The 15,893-nt window shown below is 48.2% G+C and overlaps 6 protein-coding genes across 6 annotated transcripts; 3 read left to right on the top strand and 3 right to left on the bottom strand.

Moving 5' to 3' along the window:
* Nucleotides 1-115: 115 nt before the first annotated feature.
* Nucleotides 116-2,185, top strand: N7484_005864 (uncharacterized protein; the record flags this gene model as incomplete). The annotated part of the gene is made up of 3 exons (XM_057116283.1): nucleotides 116-946; nucleotides 1,000-1,102; nucleotides 1,155-2,185. The coding sequence occupies 3 exons, from the start codon at nucleotides 116-118 to the stop codon at nucleotides 2,183-2,185; spliced, it is 1,965 nt and encodes a 654-aa protein (XP_056972166.1).
* A 344-nt stretch (nucleotides 2,186-2,529) lies between these two features.
* N7484_005863 (OB-fold domain-containing protein) lies at nucleotides 2,530-3,660 on the bottom strand (the record flags this gene model as incomplete). The annotated part of the gene is made up of 2 exons (XM_057116282.1): nucleotides 2,530-3,344; nucleotides 3,528-3,660. 2 exons carry the CDS (start codon nucleotides 3,658-3,660, stop codon nucleotides 2,530-2,532), a joined length of 948 nt encoding a protein of 315 aa, XP_056972165.1.
* A 367-nt stretch (nucleotides 3,661-4,027) lies between these two features.
* Nucleotides 4,028-4,681, bottom strand: N7484_005862 (putative DRAP deaminase; the record flags this gene model as incomplete). The annotated part of the gene is made up of 1 exon (XM_057116281.1): nucleotides 4,028-4,681. One exon carries the CDS (start codon nucleotides 4,679-4,681, stop codon nucleotides 4,028-4,030), a length of 654 nt encoding a protein of 217 aa, XP_056972164.1.
* A 378-nt stretch (nucleotides 4,682-5,059) lies between these two features.
* N7484_005861 (DnaJ domain protein) lies at nucleotides 5,060-6,030 on the top strand (the record flags this gene model as incomplete). The annotated part of the gene is made up of 2 exons (XM_057116280.1): nucleotides 5,060-5,207; nucleotides 5,273-6,030. 2 exons carry the CDS (start codon nucleotides 5,060-5,062, stop codon nucleotides 6,028-6,030), a joined length of 906 nt encoding a protein of 301 aa, XP_056972163.1.
* A 578-nt stretch (nucleotides 6,031-6,608) lies between these two features.
* N7484_005860 (FAD-dependent oxidoreductase) lies at nucleotides 6,609-9,295 on the bottom strand (the record flags this gene model as incomplete). The annotated part of the gene is made up of 5 exons (XM_057116279.1): nucleotides 6,609-7,347; nucleotides 7,433-8,178; nucleotides 8,244-8,614; nucleotides 8,662-8,936; nucleotides 8,997-9,295. 5 exons carry the CDS (start codon nucleotides 9,293-9,295, stop codon nucleotides 6,609-6,611), a joined length of 2,430 nt encoding a protein of 809 aa, XP_056972162.1.
* A 3,625-nt stretch (nucleotides 9,296-12,920) lies between these two features.
* Nucleotides 12,921-14,629, top strand: N7484_005859 (MFS transporter; the record flags this gene model as incomplete). The annotated part of the gene is made up of 2 exons (XM_057116278.1): nucleotides 12,921-13,548; nucleotides 13,608-14,629. The coding sequence occupies 2 exons, from the start codon at nucleotides 12,921-12,923 to the stop codon at nucleotides 14,627-14,629; spliced, it is 1,650 nt and encodes a 549-aa protein (XP_056972161.1).
* Nucleotides 14,630-15,893: the final 1,264 nt, after the last annotated feature.

The following is a 15,893-nucleotide window of genomic DNA, read 5'->3' as shown; positions in this document are numbered from 1 at the left end:
CATACGGAATTTCTCTGCCTTCAACTTTTCTTTGCCTTCTACTCTGCTTGTGCCCTGGTTTCCTTGGCGTCAGCAGAGAGGAAAATCCTGAAATCCTTCCTTGACTTGTTTCTCCATGGCCTACGATGGATACCAGTCACCTCCCAACTCGGGCTACCAGGGAATGGGAAATATGAACACGGATCCTAATGATAACCATGGCTACACGCCGACCCCTCCTTACCCCTCGTACTATGAATCCGATCATATCACTATGCCTCAGCCTCAGATGCCTCCCGCGTCATCGGCTCCTCCCCCACAGAGCTACGAATACCCTGAGCCATCTCGTCCAGGCAACTCCAACTCGGGCCATATCAACGACGCTGTCAGCTCAGCCGTGTATAATAACGCAAACTCCAACTCCTACCTCTCACCGGAAGTCCTGTCCCAGATCACTTCCACCGTCATTCAGCAGCTCAAGGCGTCCGGCATGAGTGACATCCAAGGCTCCCCTCAAAACACTCAATCCCAGTACCCACCTCCACCCCCACCTCGACCACAGTCGCAGTCACAGGCGCAGCAGCAGCCCTGGATGGCGCCGCCAACCGATCTCCCACTTCGCCCTCAATCCGAGTCCCCATCGGCTCCGCTTCATCAACGAAGTGGATCTATTCCGCCCCCAAGCGCAATGCCGAATAACTTTGAGGTTCCGCAGTCGCAGCCATATTCTGGCTACTCGAGCGATACACGATCCAATTCGAAAACCTCGCCGGATCCGACCCCGCGTAGAACTGGTTCAATGTCGAGTCAGGGGAGCGTGAGAGCTGAGGCGCGGCCAAAACCCCCTGATCGAGATGCGACGGTCATGGAAATGACCACACTGGAGAAGGTCTGGGGCAAACTGTTTGAAGATGATAAGCCGACACCGAGACTTGGACAATTCTTGCGCGGCATTGCGATGCATTTGGTACATTATCACTCCCATTTGTGGCGCGAGAGTGCATCGCTGATTATATGCAGATTGAAGATTACCCGCCCGGTAATACGCTTGTTATTATTCCGCAGAAGCTGCAGAAGTTCTACGCAGACACCAATGTGTCGCCTGATGCTTATCCATGGCAGGGTGGGTGATAATGCTATTCCTTGCCAATACAACGTACTAATCGCACCGACAGATATATTCGATGACAACACTTCTTCAATCTCTAGGCTATTCCGAGAAGTCAAGGCTCAGCACCACCTTGTGCAGAAGGATGATCTTTCAGAGCGACCTGATATTCCCGGCTTGACACCCAAAGGTTTCGAGACGTGGGCGACACTCATGATACTAGCCCACCCAGACCGCGAGTATGAACGCCTGCAGAAGGCTGTACTCAACATGCCGATCAGCAACCCAGACGACAAGAAGGAACGATTTCCCAAAGAGATTCCCCGACGCTTGTTCCCCGAGTTCGCTGATCTGAAGCTACGAGAGGCTACCGAGCTACATATCATGAAACACTGCGGCGTCGATCTCCCTCGCATCACCGATGAAGAACGATCCAAAGCGAGCCGCCCGAAGGCCTCCCCTCCTCTCGGCAGCGGTCGCAGCAGTGGTCTCAGCAGCCCGAGAAACGCCTCAACTGAACGAAGTCGATCCTACGAGAGGGGCCGCCCTCCACCCTCCGCTTCATCGTCCACCGCCATCCTTGACGATGAGGACGAAACTATTCCCCCAGCCCCCATCGAACGTGAGCGAAAGCCTTATTCCGCCAACCCTGGCGGTGGAAAGGTTTACGATGAAGTCGGCAATCCTCGCACCCACAGGGATTCCTTCACGCGACCATCTGATATTCCACCTGCATCCACTTCCAGCCACCGAGTCTCCACGATACCGCGCTCTCCAACCCGGGACTCCCTATATGCTCAGCGTTCCGGTTCCGGTCCAGCTCCCTATCATCGACACTCGAAAGGGCACTCGCGCACATCGCGCAGTTCCTCACGCAGTATCGATGGATACAGACACTCCGAAAGTGACCTGCTAGGCCGCGATCATACTCCGCGGTATGGCAACGTGTCTACCAACGATTTATACATGGAGCCGACCGCCATGTCACCTGATGCTGATGACGCCCGTTATCATGGTTCGCACCGTAATAGTCGCACTGATGAGGATTACTACCGTGGTTTGCTTGGTGGACAGGGCGGTGGTCCCAAGTATTACTGATATTTGCAAGCTTGTCACTTGCCCTGCATTTTCTTATGCGCCTACTATGCAGGATATTTCGTTTGGATGAAATCTTTATCTCATTTTGGATTTATTTCGTTTTGCTTGAGTCTTTATTGATTTTTGGCCTTCGTCCAGCTGGCGTCTCGTATGGCATGAAGATACCTCTCGGTTTATTATGACGATTGACGACTCTCATGTTCAACATTGTTTTTGGTACATGCGTTTGAAAATATGCAATAGAACTCTAATGAACATGTTTATGTCCCGGGCCCTTGCTAGCACCCTCCAAACAATAATGCATCTCATATACCAATTCAAGCACTCCATCCTTTCGAGGTCTATCAATTTTTTTCCAATCTGGACCTCTTCCTCTCCCAAATCTCTTTCATAACCCTAACACCGTCTTCCCTACAGACAGCAGCCTCCTTCTCCCGTTCCCGCTCCTCACTTTGATATATCCTGGCAATATGCCGTTCATCCTTTCCCTCCCTCTCAACCCTCCTCTTAATCTTCTTCCGGACTCTCTCCCTCTCCTCTGCAGCCCGGATATCCCCTTCCTCGCCCTCCCGACGTAAAGATTCAATCTCCTCGTCGAGTAGAACCCACGGCACAGAAAGAACCTCAACAAGATATTGAAGCCTTTCAAAAACGAACTGCATTTCTGCGTTTGTATCGCGGATGATACTGAAGCGTTCCAAATGTAGTTGCATGGTTGATCGGAATGAGCCCAGCGTTCCCTTGACTTTGATCATCGTCCCAGGTATCAGTGAAGATATATCGAGGATTGACTGGTCTGTTGCAGTGATATGAACTGTATCGTTCTGGATGATCTTGTCTTTTGACCTGTCACCCTCGCCGATGCTATAGGCAGTTGGGCCTGTTTCTTCTTCTTGGCTGCCTATACCTCCAGTTATCTGGGACTGAAGCTTTGACTGAGATACACCAGGACCAGAGCTGGCATTCATTGCGGTAGACTTTGAATCTGACTCCGTGTGCTTTGGGTCTGTTGAATGTTGAACCGTTATTTCAATCGTGGCGCCGCTGCTATCATCCAGTGTGAGGATTGTGCGGCGGAAAACTTCTGTTCTGGCTACAATGAGTCCTGCCACTGTCACGAAGCGGATTGGGTGGTTTTTATAGAAGAAGACTTTCTGGCCTGGAAGTCGTTAGTATATATTCGAGTCTTCAACAATATATATGGCTGTCCGGTGTCACTTTGGCAGACTGGGGATCTTGGTAATCAGGATGGACCGTTGGAACAGAGACACCACGTTGATAACAAAAAGCAGTGACCGCTATGTTTATAAAGGCCAAAAAAAAGATATGTGTGCATCCTTACCATCAAAATTCCTCGGTTTCTGTAATCGATGCACATCCGCTATCGCCATTTTCACCCAGGTGAAGTGCGTTGGCGAGGCTTTGAAACAAAATGCAGGGTAGATGATGGATTCCACATCATCAACCGTCGCCATTGGATCATTTTCTCGATGGAGGTTGGACGTTACTCGGTTTGGAATGAAGTCAATTCGGAGTTGAATGGGCGGGTCACGTGAAGACGCGACTATATAAGCAGTTGGCGCGTTTAATTTCATGTCCTTAGTTTTTTATTTTCCAATGTTAATTTGGTATCTTTGTGTAGGAGGGTACCGCTTTTAATAAATTTACATGGGTACTTACATGTGAATATAAGTCATAAGATGCGTTATCCTAGTTATCATCCAAGCTCTCTTTAACCTTAAAAAGTACAACTAACACTCACTCACTCAACTCCACTCCAACCTTGCATAATACATTTCCAATGTTTATTTTACTTTACAGGAATTCGACCAGTAATTCAATTTAATAAATGATGGTCTCGCCCTCCATCATTCTCTTCTTCGGATTCCTCGGGGCCTCCGTCTGCCTTTCGCCATCACCTCCCACCTCCCCCAAAGCCTCCTTAACTTTCTCCTCACAATTCTCATGCCCAGCCATAGCGACCTTCAAAATCTCCTTCTCAAATCCGCGCACATACTCCCACTCAATCCCCGCGCTCTCAAGCATCTTACACCCCTCACTCTCCCCCACAAAAGTCCCAGGCTCTTTAACCCCAAAGTAAACCTTATGAACACCCGGACGACCTCCCTCCCTTGTCTTCGTAATCCGTTGAACACAGGGCGCATTGCCCGACAACCGCTTTCCGCATGGCTCCATCGTGACATACATCACGAGCTTGCGACCCTCTTCTACGGGTAGTACGGAGGCGACTTCTTCCTCGGGGACGTTGTGAACGGCGGCAAAGTTGGAGAAACAGCATTGCTCGGCGTGGGTGTTACCGGCTAGTTCCATTGTGTAGCCTGTTGAGAGGATGCGGTCTTCGGAGAAGGTGGGGTCGTTGTCCGCGCGGGAGATAAGGATTGCGCCGACGCGGAAATTGGTTGGGCGGGGTGGGGATTGGGAGGCTAGGACTATGCATTTGCGCATGTAGGGTCTGTGGGGGGCGTTTGTTGCCATGATGTTGGTTTGGGGGTTGTGGTGGGTTGATATGGCGTAGCTGCCAGCTGGTGTGCGTGAGCAGTAAAGAAATTTGGTGTTGGGGAACGAAGAAAGAGGCTGCAATGGTTCTTGACGATTTTTGAACTCAATGGATGAGATTGGTAGGGATGGTTGGCTTGGAGGTTTAAATAAGAAGAGTTAAGGTGAGTTAAGATCGAAGTGGGGAAGCTTGTTGCCTATGACGGAATGATCATGAAATGGTAATGCGGTCGGCGCGTCAATTTCGCGTCCCCTTACCGCGCCGAGTCTTATCTTCACCACTATTTCTCCCCATCCTCACATACACCCCTCCGGTCCAATTTCGCTTTTAGCACTACTAGCGATCAGAGAGGAACGATGACGAAAGCCACAGAAAACGAGCGAATCCCTGAGGAGCCGCCCTCAGTGGAGGAGGACCTCTACAAGATCCTAGGTGTCGAGTCAAACGCAACCCCCGAAGCAATCAAATCTGCCTACAAAAAGAGTGCATTAAGGCATCATCCTGGTATGTCTTCGTCAGCATTCCCGTTAAGGCTGTGTATTATCCAGGAAAAATCTAACACCCCAAAGACAAGGTCAGCGAAGATGCCCGTGACGCAGCCCACGCAAAATTCCAACAGATCGCCTTAGCCTACGCCGTCCTATCAGACTCACGCCGGCGCAAAATCTACGACCGCACTGGAAACACTGAAGAGGTCCTTGGCGAAGATGGCGACTTCGACTGGATGGAGTTCTACCGCGAACAGCTCTCCGCAATGCTAGACACAAAAGCGATTTCCGACTTCCAGAAGAAATACCAAAACTCCGACGAGGAGAAGCGCGATTTGTTGGAGGCTTATGAAAAACACTCAGGTGATCTGGACAAGATCTATGAGTCGGTCATGCTTTCCAATGTTCTCGATGACGATGAGCGCTTCCGGGCTATCATCGACCAGGCTATTGCGGATGAGGAGGTGGAAGATTACAAGAAGTACTCTCAGGAACCGGAGAAGAAGCGAGAGCAGCGCAAGAAGCGTGCGCTGAAGGAGGCCAAGGAGGCAGAGAAACTAGGCAAGGAAGTTGAAGAGAATAAGAAGAAGAAGTCTGCTGCCGCATCTAAGGCTTCGAAGGGCTCTGGAGGTGGTGAGGATGATTTGCTGGCTTTGATCACTAAACGGCAGCAGCAGAGAGGTCAGGGATTTTTGGCACAGCTGGAGGAAAAGTATGGCCAGCCTAATGGGAAGAAGCGCGGGCCTGCTGATGAACCTTCTGAGGAGGCATTTGCTGCGGTTGGGGCTCGGAAAAAGTCCAAGGATGCGAAACCCAAGCCAAAGAAGTCCAAGGCGTAGGCTTGGCGCTTTTGTTTTTGTATTCATACCCCCAATTACCGCTATGGTCTTCATGATTTCCAACGAGTACTTTGTGCTTCAACTTTTCCACATGGGAGTTTGGTTTGGGATTGTACCTGGGATGGCTGATTCTTGTTTTTCTTTTACCTGCACTGGACTCCCTAGCTACCTAGCACGCTAGTGTGACGGACCTATTCAGAGCAAAATTAGCGAAAGTGCGCAATGCCTTTGTTTAAAGAAGCACATAATTCAAATACCAATATAGATAGCCGTTATATCAACCTGGTCTACGTACTCCAGGTTTCCAGTCACTTTGAGTGTCAAGAAAACTTTGTGTCTGGATAAATTGAGTACAGCATGGAATTATGGTCAAAGCATTAAGATGTTTCCCTTCAATGTTTCTGACATGGCTTGGATTGAGCGATTTGCCAGAACGGCATGGTACACATCTCAATTTGTTTGTTGCGCGCCAAATATAATGCAAATATGTATCATGAATTCATCCCTCTAGACTATTCGATGATCTACGTATATCCAATGGGATTGAAGAAACTCAATGCTGTGTAAGTATGCTGAGACTATTTATCCTCAATAGCATGAGTCTTAGCCAGGGCTTCCTCTCTCCATCCCCAACCCAATGCCAATGCTGCACCAGGACCAAGGGTGACAGTAGTCCCCACCAAAGCACATGCTGACTTCCACCACGAAACAGGTACCCCAGACTGCTGCAGCTCCCGGAACCTCAGCCCCAACCAGATAAAGCCGGCACCAAGAGAAAATATCTCGTCGTATTGCAGAAATCGCGCAATACCTTGAGCAAACGAGGTAACAGGCTGTGCGTGCTCGAACAGACCGGGTAGGAAGATTGTGGCCAAAGACGCACCCTGAGGAGCAGACCAACGAGCGTAAATGAAAGACAGCCCTGAGATAGCAGCCAATGAACCATAAGTGCAGCGGGTCCAGAGCATGTTCGTTTTGTGATTCGAGGCTGTCTTTTCTTTTGCTTCAATGTTGGATCTGGGCTTTGCCAACAAGCGGAGCGGGATTTGAATCACTGGAACTACCAGCGGGAACAATTGCCACACTGCATTGATAGATTGACGAGATTCAACTGTAGAGGCGAAGAAATTGGCAAAAGTCGGAAGGTAGTAACCGGCGAGCACAGCAGGCAAAAGTGACTTCAAGGCATCCGTCTTCATGTTTCGATTATCTCCTTTTAGCGAAGAAAGAGGTGAGCGGATGTACTCAATTGCAAAGTATATAGGGGCGATCTTTCCAATTCCCTTCAGCTGGAAAGCAATTCCAGCAACTATGGGTCTGCGTTAAAAAAAAAAATCAAAACATTAGTCCTAGCCACAAAGTCAAAACATCAAAAGTAGCATGCGAACAGTCCTTCACGTACAGAATAACTTCAAGTCCCGATTTTCCCTGTCGATGGCTCTCAAGTAGCCATATTGTGTAGACTGGGCCACAGTCGGCCAGGAACGAAACCATTTGAGAACGGGATACTGCATCGGATCCACTGATAGATGGCAGGAAGCAAGTAATCAAGGGTGAGAAGAGTCGGTCCAGGAAAGGGAAGTTGTACAACGATCTGGTTAGACTAACAGTCTCTCCATTGTTGGATGTCCAGATTCCCTTGCGAAGTAAAGCGATCAAATGCGGTAGAAAACCGTCCTTCGCAGATCCCATGATGCTTCTCGCAGCCATGGCGCATCCAATGAGGGGAGAGGCAGAGATTGCTCGTCGCCAGAGTGTGTCCTTGTCTTCCTCGGGAATCTCATGAATAGGCATGGGACAATTCAACGCTCTGGGGGGCAGCGGGACACAATCGAGCCTTTCTGCTCCAGAAAAAGATTGAGACAGGCGTTCTACGAGCCATGATGCTAGATGAGGCAGTGCGTGAATTGCCATCAGTCTATCCTTGAGTGTTGCGCAGGCTTCCAGTCGAGTCAAGGCATTTGCTTTGATGCAGACTTCTTTCGCCCGCGGCTGTCGTGCTGTCTGCCAATCAGTCAAACAGTTTTTGATGTCTTTGAAGGGAACCTTTCCGTTGGAAGAACTCTGGACAAGCCGAGTCAGGTGGTTTGCTAGCGATGCAGCACTTTCTACCGCGTTGTTACCACCTTGACCCATATTAGGAGTCATCTGCATTTTGTGCAATGTCAGATATGTTCGATAATGAATGAAGTTACACGACAGTCCTATCATACCTTGTGTGCAGAATCCCCAATGCAAACGAATCGGTCCATGCACCATTTCGTATGATAGGCTTCTTCCAGAGCCAAAAAGCTCTTGGTCACAGTGTTCTGAAGAACGGAGGAGAAAGGGACCTTGTCAGTAATCGGCTTGTTAGAGTACTGAGCAAGCTGCTTCTCCATGTCCTCTTCACTATAACGAGGAATTTCAGATCCCTTGTAGACTTTGTCCAACTTGGTGAACAAAAACCAGAACACACGGCCGTTTTTGCCTACAATGGTCAGTGACGAGTAGTCTTTTCCGTATGTCCGGTGGCATTCTCCTGGGAGTAGCCCCGGAGTGGCCGTCGATATTCCAAACACGCAGGAGTACTCGGATGACATGACTAGAGTTATCAGTATGCGCAAAAACAGCCTTCGGGATTAAACATACTGGCTTTCTCCTCTTTCACCTCCTTTTTCATTCCAATGGATTCCATGTGGTGCCACATCTGCTGTCTCACGGTACTTCTCACACCGTCAGCTCCAACAACAATATCTCCTTCTATCACCGACTGATCGTCGCAGTGAACCAAGACTTTGGTTGGCAAGTGTTCCACCTTGACGACTTTCTTGCTGGTATGAACTCGGTTTTGATTGTCTCCTAATCTGTTATACAGAATTTCCAGCAAGGCCCGGCGATCGAAAAATGATATAGCGTAGCCATGCCTGCATAAAGTTAACGCTATCCAGTGCAGTCATGTTCCTCCGGGCAAAAGAGGCTCGTACCTATTATGAATAATCCGAGGGACATCATTTTCCACGATGAATTGACCAGTTTCTGTCCAGTAAATGCCCTTCACCAAAGGCTCGATGACATCCAGGATATCATCAAACACACCTAGCTGGTCGAGGGTACGAGCACCATTGGGAAGAATTCCAATTGAAGCGCCTACTTCAGGGGCAATTTCACAGTGTGACTCTAAAACAACATATTCGATATTGCTTTTTCCCAAGCAGTGAGCAAGAGTCAGCCCCGCGACTGAGCCACCGACTATAATGACGCGGAATGGATTTTCACTCTGCATGCTGGCGGTAGGCAATGGTTTGAATTGTTGCAACTTGAACCCTAGGTATTTATACACTAGCAGCCAGGCTCTCAAAAACGGCCCCCATTCAATCCCTTTGCACTAGTCCTATATCTCTATAGAAACAAGCCTGGAGGCCCGTGGGGCTTCGTGGATGGCGTATACCGTCTCCGCCTGGTAATTAAGAAACAAACCATGGGATACTCGGCTATGGGCTATTTCGATCTTACGGGTGCCGTTGACAGAGACCCACTTGTAAAATACAAGAAATCCGAGAAACCCGAGAACACCCCCTTCAATAGAGTAGTCAATTGTGATCCCGTCCCGGCATGATCTCTGAGTCCAATTCACTTTCTCCCAAGACTCAAATTTCAATTCACTCGGCAACGTGTATCTCCACGATGGGGACGAATATGGTCACTGGTGGTCTTGGCAAGCCCGGTGATCGAAAGAGAAGAGATCAAAAGCCTCGAGTATTACAGTCGTGTACGTTGTGTCGTCAGAGAAAGTACGTTCAAATCCTAGCAAGCTTGACCTTGACCGCAGCCCCACCCTAATAATATATACTTATGTATGGTCTGAAACATAGCTCATCTATCTCATAGGCTACGATGCAATCGCAAAGTACCCTGTGACAATTGTGCAAAGCGGAATGAGGAATCATCTTGTCGGTATGCTACGGCTCTCTCAATGAAGAGTGCAAATAGGGGGCCCAATCTGCCTAGTCGGGTGCACTATTTGGAGGACAGGATCAAACAGCTAGAGAAATGCATTGGGCAGGCGAGTCCGACCACGAGATTCAGAAATGTCACTCCCGATGACGACATGCGCATGCAAGGCACTCACAAATCTAGCCCTGTGGATGGACTTCTTCTCTCTGGACCAAGCGGGACGCGATACACTAATTTTGCTCATTGGCAGACTATCATGAATGCCGTCAGTGTCACCCCACCTTATGCTTTGCCGTCAAGCCTCTATCTGATATATGGTTCTATAAACAGACCAGAGCACTCAAGGAAGGCAGTCCAGGCTCTCATACAAGTAGTGGAGCCCATATTGATGAATCTATACGAACACCCAATGGACCTTTCTTGCTAGTCGGATTGTCGGGGAACATGTCAATCAACGACCTTCTGGCAGCATTGCCACCTCGAGACATTGTTGAGAGCCTAGTCTCTATCTATCTTAACTCAAATGAACCATCTCTAAGTATGACCCCCTTGAATACGTCCGAAATATGGTACCAATTTTACTTATTTAGCTGACCACAAATTCGCAGACTTTATTCATCGTCCCACTTTCAAAACCGAGGTTCGCTCTAAATGGCTGCATCCTGAGCCAAAGATAGTATAAACTGACTTCAAAAAACCGGCAAAGTGCAATCATCTTTGGGAAGATCCCACCAAAGTCTCTCCTGCATGGCTGGCATGTCTATACGGCATTTTGTCCTGCGCAGTGTGGATTGATCACACCACAAACCAAGCCATGTCCAAGATTAATGAAGTCCCAGGAACTTTTGACTTCTATCGAAAAAGTTGCGCTCTCTGCCTGACAAGTTCAAATTATACCACCCCTGGTCGCTATAAGGTTGAAGCCCTTGGGCTTTATCTAGGTATTGAATACCTGTCCAGCAATAACCTGAAAACAGGCGTTATGGTCCTGTTGGGCATATGCATTCGGCTAGCCATCATGATGGGTTATCATCAAGATGCCAGATCATACCCCCACATCTCCGTGTTCGAAGCGGAGATGCGTCGACGAACGTGGCTATTTCTGCAAATGACCGATTCAATTGTGTCATGCCAAACAGGTGTCCCAAGGGTTATCTCAGGAAGACTAGGCAACACCGCCTTACCCCGAGATCTCTTAGACACAAGTTTCGGACCAACGACTGTTGAGCTACCGCCACCACAATCTGTATCCGAACGGCCCACCAGTATCACTTACATATTAGCTGTCTGGCGATTAACGGCAATTTCCAATGAGATGATGGACACGCTCTCCTGCAAAACATTAACATACAATGAAACAATCCAGCTAAATCACGACCTTGAAGTTGCCCGAGACCACATCCCGCCCCTCTTACGCATGCAGGCAACCGACCGCAACTGCCCAATAAAAGATAACTATATCATCATTGAGCGTCACAGGCTGGAAATCACATTTCAACGCGCTCGGTGTATTTTGCATAGGCAGTACCTATTGGCAAACAGGACCGAAAGCAAATATGACCATCTCCGCAGCACGTGTGTCAATGCGGCGCAGCGAGTAATCGAACTCCAAATCAAGTTGTTCCAAGAGATCTTACCCCGGGCTCGGCAACATCGAAAAGCTTGGTTTGGTGCTTCCGTATCCATCACCGATTGCTTGACAGCCGCCATGATCATCTGCTTTGAAATCATGAATCTGTCGCAAGCTGAACAAAGATTACATGCTAATAGAACATCCGGGCTTATCGATTTATTGAGAAATCTATATGACACCTGGAAGATTGCCCCGGAGCCGTCATTTGAGACTTCTCAGTCTGCCGATACGTTAGCCGCAATGTTAAAACTGGTCCAATCGGGCAATTCAAATGTGACTTTGCGCTCTTCGGGTCCGGTTCATTCCACCGAACATGATGAACAGGCGCCACCTGGACCTTGTTCGGAGCCTTCAAGGGAAGAAATGGAAACGCAAGATTTCTCGACCCTGGGGTGCTTGCAGGATTTGTTGAATACGGATTGGGCATTTGAGATGTTTGACTGGGTGAGAAATATCAGTTCAAGCTATTTGATATGCGTCTGGTTTCATTTGCTGATCATACTCTAGAGTCTCTGGGATCGTGAAATGCATGAACTCAATGGCAGCATTTCAAATAATGGGATGTCTTGAAAATCAACCAACACGAATACGAGAAACATGAAATACCTTATTCTGGGGGGTGTAATTATTGACTACCAAGAGTTGTCTCATTTGTGTCTTCATTGATTCCTTGATGACCAAAATATGTGTCTTCATTCTCTGCTTTGTCTCTCATTATTGTAGTTTTTGGGCCTAATACAGATACGGCTTGGAAAGAGAAGAGAGACAAAGGATGAGAGGAGTTTGCAATATATAGAAGAGAAGGATTGAAATTGTAACCAAGAGCGGGGGAGGGTTTATGCTCGAGAATCGCGCCTTCCAAGGTTCCTTATTTGGAGATCTCGTGCCTTCCATTTGGTGTGTGAATACATATAATGCAAACCAATCCAACACTCTCGAAAGCACATCTTCATAAGCCGAGCCGAACCACCTCAATAGAATCCATCCGACTTCCCCAGAGAATGTCGAGGAACGCCGAGTTGCGCCGAGTTGCCGAGTTGTTCGGTACCGCGAATCTCCACTTTAACGGTGCCAACCGATTAACGTCCAAGACGAATGACTAATTCCGGAAATTAGTGGGGATTCATCCCGCGGAACTACATAATTATGCAATCCCGTGCCGAGTTCCCGATCATGCGGATTTGATACATCTAGAATTTCACTTTCTCTTCGAGCGCAATGCATGAGTGCGATACCCAAGTAATATATCAAAAGTTTGTTGATTTTACTGTTCATTTCATGAGATCTGGGTGCCCGAGAAACGCCCTCGGATAGGTCCATCATGGTCGCAGACCAATCTGCACATTTCGAAGATGCCAAGGAACTTCAAGACCAGAGCTATATTCCATTCTGGCGATTGTTGGTTGATCAAAAAGTCATCACCAAAGAGGTGTTGCATCATCAATATGACGGTTCGGGGACTGAAGATGACCCCTATGTCGTGCAGTGGTTGAACGTCGACCCTCGGAATCCCATGGAGTTCAGCATGGCAAGAAAGGCCATTGTTACTTTTGCTACTGCCGTTGCGACCTTCGTCATATCTTTGACTTCTTCCGCGTACAGTGGTAGTATGCAGGGTGTTATCGATGAGTTTGATATTAGCAGAGAAGTCGCGACTCTTGGCCTGTCGTTGTTTGTATTTGGATTCGCCGTGGGACCGTTGATATGGGCACCGCTTAGCGAGACCATTGGTCGGCAAATCCCATTCTTCGCTTCCTTTCTTGCTCTTGCTGCCTTCTCGGCGGGGTGTGCGGGGGCCCAGAATATCCATACTTTGTTGATTCTTCGGTTCTTTGGGGGTGCTTTTGGTTCTGCGCCTCTGACGAATGCTGGTGGCGTTATCTCGGACATGTTTGTCGCTAGACAACGAGGACTGGCGATGCTTTTATTCGCGTCGACTCCTTATCTAGGTATGACCTGGCTCGGTATAAGGAATCACTTTGATGATCAGTGCTAACTGACTCACCAGGTCCTGCCCTCGGGCCCATCATTGGTGGCTTCCTCGGTATGAACGCAGGGTGGCGATGGGTTGAGGGCTTCCTGTCTGCTTGTGCAGGCATGGCTTGGATTTTGATGGCGATTCTTGTCCCTGAGACTTATGCACCGGTGCTACTCCGCAAGAGAGCCGCAAAGTTGTCCCTCCTCACAGGCAAATGCTACCAAAGCAAACTCGATCTGGAAAGAGGTAAAATCTCAGTCGGCAAGCGGCTGAAGACGGTTTTCTCTCGACCTTGGGTGCTTCTTTTCCGTGAACCCATCGTTCTTCTACTCACATTCTACGCCGCCCTTATCTACGGTGTGCTCTACATGCTTTTCGAAGCAATTCCTATCGTCTACGAGGAAATTCGCGGGTGGAATGCCGGCGTTGGCGGACTTCCTTTCCTAGGGGTCATGATCGGCGTGCTCATCGGTGTGGCCTATACCGTGTGGGATAACAAGCGATATATTAAAACCCAGGAAAAACACAATGGGTTTGCTCCACCAGAGGCTCGCCTGCCCCCTTGCATGTCCTCTGCTGTGGCTATCCCCATTGGCCTCTTCTGGTTCGCATGGACGAATTCTCCGTCAATTCACTGGCTATGCAGTGTCGCAGCCTTGGTTCCATTTGGTTTCGGACTGCTCCTCATCTACATGGGAATCGTCAACTATCTCATCGACTCTTACACCATTTACTCTGCGTCTGTCTTGGCAGGCATGTCTGTTTTCAGATACACATTTGGAGCTGTATTCCCCTTGTTCAGTTCATACATGTACACGGGTCTGGGTATTCATTGGGCCTCATCCATTCCGGCCTTCGTGTCGGTATTGTGCATGCCGCTTCCATTTTTCTTCTATAAATATGGTGCACAGATTCGGCAGCGATGCAAGTATGCTGCCCTATCGCAGAAGCGCCTCGAGACTCTGCGGCAAGCGTCTGTGTCAGAAAAGGCGCCCGTGCAATCTTCTGATGAGGGAGCCGACAACCAGCGAGGACTTTTGACAAGTTCCTAAGGACTGGGACAAAATTGGTGACTGGTATCGCATCACGTTTAGATCGGCGCAGTGCTGCACAATTTTTCGTTGCATATAGATTACTTTCCATATATTATGATAGAACATTTTCAGCGATGAATTATATAAGTTTTCAGCACCATACCCATAGCTAAATACATTCATTTTGTTGCCAATCATTGTATATCTACCCAGACAAAGAAATAGAGATGATGTGAGCTTAAAGGATCAGTGCATTGTAGATGTTGATTTGGGAAATCCGCCAATGTAAAAGAGCAAACAATGGCGGAAAGGAAGGGAAGAAAACTAGAGAAAGGAAGAAGAAGAAGAGACCGAGGAATAAATTGCTTTGAATACCCTTCAAAACTGGTACTTGCAAGACTGCCTGCAAGATTGGCGAAATTTCTGGTATATAATACCGTATGAATAGCCTCAACTTTTCTCTTGGCCACTTTTTTATTATGTCTTACCACACATTTTCTTGTGTCCTTCATCCTTTATCATGAAGTTCCATCCTCCATGACATGATCCATCCTTGATCTCTTCATCTGTCAACACAACAGCGGCGAATTTGTTTACTTTTCGTCAGGTCCATGCTTAATGACCTCGTTCATCAACAAAACATGATAACGTGTTGAATCGTTTCTGCTGGATGGCATATTTCCTTGAGCTACATCCATCAACACAAGTCTTTCACCACGTCATTATTCTGTCTTGATCCGAGTCTTTTCTGGACAGGCGTCACTCAGCTACCAATTACATCCCATGAACTACCAAGCTGAGTGTCAGGACACATTCAGTCGAGGCTTGGATCAGATCCCGTCGACATCAATAACTCGGACATGGTTTTCCTTTCAAAAATTAAGGACACGAGACACAAAATCACTCGACATCAAAGCAAAATCAAAATCAAAATCAAGATCGAAATGTAACCAAAACCGAAACACAAACCAAAACCAAGACCAGTAAACTTTGCAAGTCATGTGGACGAGCCAATGATCAATGTCAAGCATGCGGTGAGAAAGCACCTGTCCGACAACGCGCAGTGCCTCGTCCAGGCCAATACTGGTACTGTAAAGACACTTCCCTTCTGCCTGCTTTGCCCTGTCTCCTCCAGTAAAAGACTATAGCACCACGGGGCCAATTCACTACCTCAATCATCACCCTCACAAGGAAACTTGCCAAGCAATCGCCAAATTGTGCGATTAACTCACATCACAATTCTCAAAGCCCTTCTCGACTGTCATATTACAGTTGGTGGAAC

The sequence above is a fragment of the Penicillium longicatenatum genome (assembly GCF_028827895.1).
Source record: "Penicillium longicatenatum strain IBT 33135 chromosome Unknown contig_3_segment0_segment0, whole genome shotgun sequence".
NCBI classification, from domain to species: domain Eukaryota; kingdom Fungi; phylum Ascomycota; class Eurotiomycetes; order Eurotiales; family Aspergillaceae; genus Penicillium; species Penicillium longicatenatum.
The sequence above is the reverse complement of the archived record's forward strand: the minus strand, read 5'-3'. Positions and strand labels throughout refer to the sequence as shown.